Raw genomic sequence first — 10,001 nt, 5'->3', positions numbered from 1 at the left:
TTCGAACGAAAAAGTTGATTACGAATTTTTAAAAGTTCCAATTTTTTTGGATTTTCCGTTGTGCTGCTGGTTGTCGTCGTCGTCGTGGTAGTAGTAGTGGTGGTGGTGGTGCTTCTGATGGTGGTCGAAGTAGTTGTAGACGGTGTTGTGGTATAAAATTTTTTATTATCACGACTTTCGTGATGTACCGGTGACGGTGATGACGTCGTAAAGTTTTTCTTAGTCTCTTTTTCTTTAGCTTCCGTCATCAAATTTTCATTTTCCGTTTTATTCGATTCATTTTTCCCAACAAAATGACTTAATTCTTTTTTTTCCATATTTTCCTTATATTCCGCCGTTGAATTTTCCATTTGTATTTTCCAAAAATCCGTAATTTTATCATTTTCAACAGGTTTTGATTTTTTTTTAAGATACCGTGTTAAAAAATCACTTCCGGTAAGTCTACTCAAAGTTCTTTTCTTTTCAAATAAATTATTGGGTTTTGTTTTATTATTATTATCATTATCATCATTATTATCACCATTCGTTTCACGTAAGAATTTATTGTACGTTGGCGGATAATTTTCTTCTGAATCAATATTTTCTGAACTTTTAATTGTTTCAGCTTCTGATTCGGCAGCTGATCTTTTGTTTCTTTGTATTTTTCCCACCGCCATTGATTTATTTTCGTTAAAATTTTTTTCTTTTTCTTCTTCTTCTTCTTTTATAAAGAAATTTTCAAAACTTTTATTAGTAAAAATAATAATAATAATAATACCTTTTCCTTTCACTTTCGAATTCGAATTTTTTATTATAAAATATCGAATATTTTTAATTGGGATAATCGAATCCATTTGATAATTTTTAATAATTTCTACGAATTCGTTTTCATCGTACGAATTTTCATTCGGAAAATTTTTTTGACGGTTTTGTGACGTCATAAACAAAACAATGACGTTTCCGTAGTGATGTTTTTTATTACCGGTTCTTTTCTTTGAATTATCATTAATGAGTTGAAGTAAATAAAAATCATTTTCGACGATGTTGTTGTTGTTGTTATTTTTCGGAAATTGAAATTCTTTTACAATATCCGCCATTTTGTTTTCTTTACGACGATTTATTATTATTATTATTTTCTTCTTTTCTAATTTATTTTCAATATCTATATAATCATTATCGTAATGCGATGTTTTAACGTGGTATCTGTCAAGAATATTTTTAAAAAAAGAATTTAATGTCGTGGTTTTAGAATGCGGATAATCCGCATTAATTAAATTAATTATTTTTATATTTTTATTATCCTTATCGTAATTTACGTTTCGGATTAAATAATTATTAAATGGTTTTGTCAATTCAAATATCGATTCATTATCGATATATTGATTTTTCTCGGGAAAATATTTTCCGATTGAATAAAAATCACGAAATTCAAAAAAAAATTTTCCTTCTTTTTTTTCTTTATTGGATAATTTTTTAAAAAAACGTTTTCTTGTTTCATTTGTACGGTTTTTATTATTATTATTATTATTATCATCGTAACCCCTTTTTGATTTTTTATTTAAAACAAATAAATTATTTTTTTTATCATCGGGATAATTTAAAAATTTAACAATTTCAACTTTTTCCGGTACGAAAAATTTTCCTCTAACGAAATTATTATTTTTCTCCGAATTCATCATCATTATCATCATCGTGGTTTGTTTGTTTTCTGGAAATTTACCGTCTCCGAGTGTTAATTCAAGTGGTAAAATTTCACTCGGAATATCATTATTATTATTATTATCATTTTTAATTTTATTTAATTTTCGAATGTGATTTTCACCATTTTCATTTTCCATCATTCTCCTTTTTCCGATTCGCGAAACCTTAAATTAATATTATTATTATTATTAACACGTACGTATGTGTGCGTGTGTTTGTTTGTTTGTTTGTTTTCGACTAATTTATTTTACCTGAAATGATTTTTTCATAACTTTTAACACGTTCGGATACGTTGAAAATTTCTTCATAAATTTTTCATTGACATCATTATCGTCATTTTCAAATATAAAATATTCGTAACTTTTTACTTTATCATCATCAACGACGTTCGATTCACCTGAAAATATAAATTTAACATTATCATTATTATTATTATTATTATTATTATTATTATCATCATCATTATCATTGTTAAAAAAAAAAAAAAGAAATTGAAACGGAAAGTGAAATAAGTAAAAATTTTTAAACGTTTGGTATTTGGGTCAAAAAAATAAACGAATTGGATAATTACTCACTCACGCCCCCCCCTGTAATAGTAATAGTAATAAAACTTACCCGAAAAATTATTATTATTATTATTATTATTATTATTTATTTTTAAATTAAAAAGTAATCGTTACGGTATTTTTTTTTTTTTTGGAAAGGTGACAATTTATTTAATTATTTTTTTTCTGTTAAAATGATCACCGCGAACGATTAATTTTTTTTCCGTATGAAAATAATAATAATAATAATAATAATTAGGTATTTATCACTTATCAAAAAAACAAAAAAACTGGAAACGATTAAAAAAAAAAAATTTTTGAACGTGTCACGTGGTATTAATTTTTTTTTTAACGCTTTCTTATTATTATTAATTACAAAACGGATTATTATTATCATTATTGTGACACGTTACGTATTATAACACGTGACTAATTAATTATTTTTTTGATTTTGGCAAGAAATGTAATTATTGAACAATTAAAAAAAAAAAATCCCTCCCCTCGTCCCCCTCATTCCCCCCCCCCCGATAAAAAAAGAAAATCCTTGAACCGTAAAAGTAAAAGAATTAAATAATTTTAATTGTTTAATATTAGAAAAGTTTATTTTAAAAGAGAGTAAGAGAGATAGAAAGATAGATAGGTAAATTGTAAAAGAGAGAGAGAGAGAAGGAAAAAGGTTAAATTTAAAAAAAAAATTTTTTTGTTGTTGTTGCGAGATTGCCAAATGTGGTAAAGTGTGTGTAATATAAAAAATATGTCGGAGATTTTTTTTTTTTTTTTTTTTTTTTTACTTAAACAAGGACCGAAACCACATTTAATTACAAATCGTATCTGGGAATGATGTAATAATAATAATAATAATAATAATAATAATGAAAATTTGTTTTTTTTTTTTTTTCGTCTTGACAAAACGGAAGGAAAATCGATTTCCGGCCCCTATTTTTTTATAATTTCTATGGATTTTAATTTATCGTTTAAAAAGGGAAAAAGTAAATTCAAACAAAAATTAATTAAAACACCCCTCTGAAAATTAAATAATAAATAAAAATGGGAAAAACTTAAAACGAAAGGTAATAATTTTTTATTAATTAATAAAACGTCCGAACCGTCTTCCTCCATCTCCCTCCTTCCTCCTCCTCTCCTCCTTCATCCCTCCACCCCCTGAGAGAGAGAGTGAGAAAAAAAAGAGAAGAAAAATAAAATGGAAAAAATCAATAGACTTACTCGTGGAAAATATTTTACTGGTATTATCAATATCATCGTTATTATTATCATTATCATCATCATTTCCGGTCTGAAATATCGGAAAAGGTTTTAAATCGGATGTTTGTGAACGTGTGTAATAATTAAGTTGTTTTGAATTCGTTATCGAATGAATTTTGCTTTTGAAAGCGATTGAACCACAGCAAAAATCGGTAAAAGTCAAAAAAATAAAAAAATTAAAAATAAAATTATTCATATCGATTTTTTTTTTTTTTTTACTTATCGTATGTGTTTTTTTAAAAAAAATTTCGAAATCATTTAAAAACAATAACAACCGAACAAACAAACAAACAAACAAAAAAAAAAGAAAATTTTTTTATTTTTTTTCACGTTTGTATAGCGCGACAAAAAAAAAAAGAAAAAGAAACTCGTGCGTTTCTTTATTTCACTCTCGAAACTAAAAGAAATTAAAAATTTGTGATAAATAATAAAGTGTAACGGTTCAATGGTTGCAAAATTTTAAAAAAATTTTTTTTTTTTACTGGTTGTTTACATGTTTGTAACCAATGGTTTAATTGTTTGCGGTTGTTTTATGACAAATTTAAAAAAAAAAAAAAAAAATTGCCTGTAGTGTGTGAAAACAACAACAACAACTCGGGAAAGTATTTACTTTTTAGAAAAAAATATCATCATCATCATCATTATCATCATCATCATCATTATCATCATCATTTTATTTGTGATTCATTGTCGTTTGCTGTCGTTAAAAAATTTATTTACCATACCAATCAAATTTTCTTTCAAATTTTCCTTAAATAAAAGTAAAAGTGATATTAACGCGTAATTAAACATTTAAAATTTTTTTTTTCGCGCCAAAAAATTTTACGTCATTTCCTCCCCCCTTCTCTTCTTTAAATTTGCAAAAGTTTTTGCTGTACGTATAAAAATTATAAAATTTTTCGCAAAACTTATATTTTTGTTTGTTTGTTTTACTATCCAAACTTTTTTTTCTTTTTTATTACGTAATGAAATGAGAAAGAGAGAGAGAGAGAAACAAGAAAAATTCTGTTTTTTTATAGCTGCCACCATTTTGTTAGAAAATTTATAAAAAAAGAAGCAGCAATTGTGAATAATAGCAAAAAAAATTTTTACGATTGATTTCTTTCTAAAATGTCAAACATCAAAAAAATTTTCAATCGGAAAATGACGTTTTTTTTTTTTTTTAAATTTTTAAACTTTATTACATTATTATTATTATTATTATTATTACTGATATTTTTTTTTCGGGGACGAAAACAAAAAAAGTTTATTTTGTCACGTGACTTAGTTTATTTCGAAAAAATGGAAAATTTTTTCGACTTGACAAGGGCGTCACACGTTTAACCGCAACACAACATTTCTTTTTCTTTCTTTTTTTGGTTGTTATTGTTGTTGTTGTTGTAATAAAAGGTGTTTTTTTTTTTTTTTGGTTGTTGAATTGCAAAATTTATAAAGAATCAAAATGTGAAAGGATTAATGGTGGGGGTGGTGGCCCCCCCCATTAAAATAAACCACAAAATTTTACCTTTGGGAAAAAATGAAAAAAAAAAAAAAAAAATTACGTTTAATATTTTTTTTTTTTACTATCAATTTTTAATATTTGTGATGAAATTTTTTTTCTCCCTCTTCCCCCACTCTTCCCCCCTTTCTCTCTCTTTCTCGGGTTCCTTTCCAATGAATTCTCTTCCCCCCCTCATCCCATTCTCCATCAGAAAATTAACAATAATTTAAGAGCTAGAAGTTTTACGAAATGTGAAACGTGACTTTTCAACGCGAGGAAAAACAAAAACTTTCCAACGTTCATCGATTTCTAAACCGGAAGTGAATAAAAAAAATTTCAAAAAAAAAAAAAATTTAAAATTCGTTTATTATAAAAAAACAATTTAAATAAATTAAATAAGTTTTTATGTATACATATATACATAAAAAAAAAAAATTATAAATAAATAATTATAAACAATTCTGGAACTTTATGCGGTTTACTTTTACGTAAAAAAGTTTTTTTATGTTATGTTATGAAAATTAAATTTCATAATTTTTTTATTTACAAATAATAATAATAATAATAATAATAATAATAATAATAATAATAATAATAAATAAATAATTTAATTTTTTTTTGTAAAAAAATGTTTAAGATGTTTGTTGATTCAATACTGGAGTCCAGTCTTGAGGTGAGGATAAACGGAAATTGGATGAGTTATGATAAATTTTTGTTTTTTTTTTATTCGTTTCCGTTTTGAAAAAATCAATTATCGGATGATAATTATAATTAATTTTATGACCCGACGATGATATTGTCTCTATGACTTTAGGTGACGCTGTCGTCGTTGTTGTTGTTGTTGACGTCACTGCCGCCGCCGCCATTTTCTTTTTAATTTCTTTTTCTCTTATTTTTGGTGGTGTTGCGTATATCGGATTTATTCTGCTGGATAATGATTTGTTATCGTTGTACTTTCGATTGTTGTAATATTGTTGCAAAGGAGTTCTCGAATTATATTTAATGCTCGCGCTTTGAAGTAATAAATCGTTATTTGGATTTGAATAAATTCCAGTTTCGATCACAGGTTTTATTTTTTTATAATCGTTGTAATGTCCGATCGATTGTTGTTGTTGTTGCTGAACGTTTATCAATGGTAAAACGTAACGGGTTGCCGTTTGACTTTGTTTTTTAGATTCGAATTCAGACGGAGAAAGTAGTGGTGATGATGACGATGATGAATGATGAATTTGAGGTATTATTAAATTTGGCCTTTGTTGTAAAACTGTTGTGGGAAGAAGTTGAGGAGAATGAGGATGAGGTTGAGGATGAAGCTGAGGCTGAGGCTGAGGATGGGGATGAGTAGGAGGAGGAGGAGGATGTTTATATCGGGTTTGAGATAATGAAGGAGGTAAATTTATTGAAGGATTTATAATACCTATTTGTTCTTGTGTTATTTTATTCCTTGTGCTTTCAACGGGAACTGAATGCCTCGTATTATGTTCTAAAGGGCCCTTTTTATGGTAATATCTCGATTCTTGCGGTTGAATGTATTTTCTTTTAAATAAAATAATAATAATAATTAATAAAATTTTTTCGAAAAATTTTCGACACGTTAAATTTTATTATTTTGTTTTCTTAACTTACTCATTTTCTAGTGGTAGAGGAGGACCTGGCGGTACTAAATGTTCCGGTAAATTTTCATTCATTATATTTGCCGTGTAAAACACTTGAGGTTTTTCATTGGTATTATCTATACCACCAAGTGGTATCGGTATTGGCGTTTCTCTGTTGTTTACAACGTCCTATAATTATATTTTTTTTTAGCAAACAAACAAACAAACAAATTTAATCTCGTAATTTTGTCAATTTTTAAAAATATTTTACTTTATATTCCGATGTTTCTTGTACTATGACTACGGGATATTCCGATGTTGGTTGCGGTTCTTTTCTTTTTTCGGCATATGCATATTCGTCATTCGGTGGATAAAAATTAGTATAGCCTTGTATGTGACAAGAACAACAACTGGGTACCTGAAAAATAAATTTTTTTTTTTTTTTTTAAACGATTTTTCTTAAAAAAGGATGTTGATGAATTTCGGAATAAAACAAACCTTAAAGACATCCATGTGAAGTCCTTTGCTTTCATCCCACGTTAATAATCTGTGGTAATTAAATACCTGAGCACATTCTGATGATAAATGATTCGTGACAAAAGAACAAGGGGTTTTAGGTTTCCTGTAATTTTTTTTTATTAAAAATAAATTTTTTTTTCTTGCTTCTTAAATTTTTAAGATATGCAGTTATTAATACGTACATGCATATTTCCAGACGAAGTGTTTGCGTGTAATCTCCAGTATTTACGATATATTTCCAGTTACCGGCTGTTGTTCTTGCTCTTTTTGGCCTTGCAAATTTCACCGATGATGGACACATGTAACCTCCTTCGATTCCGGTACTGATATCATTTTTATCATCCTGCCTCCTGGAATTTGTATCCGGGTCATTATTTTACCCTTTTTTTTTAAATGTAAGGGAAGGAGGAATAACCTCACGGATAAAAAAAAAAAACAAACCTTTCCGATACTTCCAAACGTCGACCTGTTAACCGACTTATTTTATTCGGATTCGATTCATCTTTTCCCGAAGGTATGGAAAAATCAGCGAGAAAAGTTTTTGCTATGTCTAAATTTTTTTTCAAACTTGATATAATGGCTTCACTGAAAATTAATTTCGTCATTTTTTATTTTTAATAATGGAGTTTTTTTATTTGCTGGAACAGAGTTGTTTGCTGACGTCATTGGGTGTAATTACGTTATTCTTTGATAACCTCTTCCGTTAGGACATCATTAAATTATGTGGTCCTAAACCTAACCTATCCAAATCTAATCTCATCAAACTACAGTCATAATAATAATAATAACTATTATCTTTTATTATTAAAAAAAAAAAACATCGAAACAAAAGAAAATCAACAAAAATAATAATTTATTTTGACGAATACAAACAAAAAAATACAGTTACAACAAAACAAACGAATACGTAGTCAAACCCGTTTGTTAAAAAAAAACATGAACTTACTTAATAATAATAATAATAATAATAATAAATGACTTTATAAAAATATTAGCAAAATTAACCGAAAAAAAAATTTTTTTTTACTCACGTCGGATAATTAGAAACTTCGAGACATAAACTTTTTGTGAAAAAATCACATTCTTCGTTTCCGGGTTGTTTATTTATATCTCCAGAAGGTTCATAAATTCCAGATGATGATGATGATGAATTTTCTTCTTCGTAAACGTAATATTCGACATCTCGCAAAAAAAATTAATAAAATTATTATTATTGTTAATTGTATTAGTAAATCGATATAGAAATAGAAAAAAAAAATTTCACTTAAAGTTTAAAAAACTGGTAAACGGGAAATTAACCGAAACAATGTTTCCAATTAATTTATTATTCACGTTCAAAAAAAAAAAAAATTTTAATTTTAAAGTGAAATTTAAATCATTCATTGTCTTACCATCTTTTCTTCGATTCGATACAGTTGTAGAATAAATAGATTTCGGAGAAATTGAAGATAAGGATGGAGGTGGAGATGATGGAGAAGGTAAAGATTGAGATGAAACATGCGAATGAAAAGATTTATTATTATTATTATTATTTGGTTTTGACGGATGTCTTCTTTTAAATCTTCTCGTATTTTCATTATTCGTTTCATGTGCTTTATAAATATTTTCTTTTAAATTTCTTCCAACTTCTCTACCTGTTCGTTAAATTAAAAAAAAAAAAAAATTATTATTGTTATTAATTCCAGATGTCGTTCCAGGCGCATAAAATAAAAAAAAAAATTTTTTTTCTTACCCAATCCTCTAAACATTTTAGCTATGTCAACGCTTATGGGTAATAATAAATATTCCGTTACATTTTTACGATTGTTTTCATTGTCTGAATTTTTTCCAGCAAACATTGTCGCAATTTCTGATAAATTCGTTTCACCTGTTAACGAATAATTTTTTATTATTATTATTATCATCATAGTCGTTTTTTTTTTAAAGTATAGAAATCGTAAATACAATTCGGTCTCGTAGTTTTTTTTTTTTTTTTTTTTTTTTGTTATCGAAGGTTTCACCGTAAAGAAAGTAATGAGTAATTATTACGGAACATGATTCGTCGTCGTTGTTGTTGTTGTCGTGTCATTAAAACTTTCGACGTGTAACTAAAGTTTTTGTATTGTTACACGTCAATAAAAATTTTTGTTGTTATGATAAAACTCGTTAAATTGTTATCATCTCGAGTTTCTTTAATGTTAAAACCATTTTAATTAAACTAAAAACTTTTTTTTTTTGTTTGTTTGTAACAATTAAAACAACAAAACAAAGCAAACACAAAATGTAATTAATTAATTATTAATTACTTACTCGATGGTTTTTGAGACATTATTTGAGATGATACCAAAGCTGCAAGTGTTAGTCTTTGTGCAGGTGACATAACTCTTAATATCGGTATAACTTCTGCTATTTGTTTTCTTATCATTGGTTTATTCATTGCTTTAAGCAAAGCATCTTGCATTTGTTTTTCTGCAAATTCTGTTTAAAAAACAATTTTTTTATAAAACAAATCAATAATCGTATATAACAATTTGTTTATACCTGATTCTTTTATTTTGGTTTGTGAGATTTTCCCTCCTCCGTTTACGTCATCAACATCATCATCATCACCAAGATCATCATCATCATCGTATTCGAAATTTAAATCGTTTAAATTTTCACTTTTTTCACTGAAAAAATCATAGTCGTCGTTTGTCCAATTTATCGATACGTTTGTCGAATTGTTTGTTTTATTATTTTCTTCTGTGACGTCACTGATTCTCGTTGAATTTATATCATTTTCACATTTGCTAACGCTTATGGTGATTGTTATTACCTGTAATAAAAAAAAAAGAAAATTTTTATTTGTTTCTTAAACCCACGTAAACGACTCCTTTCATTCCACGCATGATGATAATAATAATAATAATTATTCGCGAATGAAGAAAAAAATATTTATAA

The 10,001-nt window shown here is 26.8% G+C and overlaps 1 protein-coding gene across 1 annotated transcript; it reads right to left on the bottom strand.

The window, feature by feature from the left end:
• Positions 1-5,600: 5,600 nt before the first annotated feature.
• On the bottom strand, positions 5,601-9,949 carry Phum_PHUM057390 (uncharacterized protein; the record flags this gene model as incomplete). Its single annotated transcript, XM_002423373.1, has 13 exons — positions 5,601-6,232; positions 6,386-6,477; positions 6,595-6,752; positions 6,859-6,981; positions 7,062-7,185; positions 7,265-7,432; positions 7,524-7,667; positions 8,114-8,264; positions 8,474-8,716; positions 8,815-8,949; positions 9,372-9,539; positions 9,603-9,876; positions 9,923-9,949. The coding sequence occupies 13 exons, from the start codon at positions 9,947-9,949 to the stop codon at positions 5,601-5,603; spliced, it is 2,439 nt and encodes an 812-aa protein (XP_002423418.1).
• Between the last annotated feature and the right edge of the window lie 52 nt (positions 9,950-10,001).

Source organism: Pediculus humanus, genomic scaffold (genome assembly GCF_000006295.1).
Source record: "Pediculus humanus corporis 1103172107404 genomic scaffold, whole genome shotgun sequence".
In the NCBI taxonomy this organism is placed as follows: domain Eukaryota; kingdom Metazoa; phylum Arthropoda; class Insecta; order Psocodea; family Pediculidae; genus Pediculus; species Pediculus humanus.
This window is presented reverse-complemented; position numbering and strand designations above follow the sequence as displayed.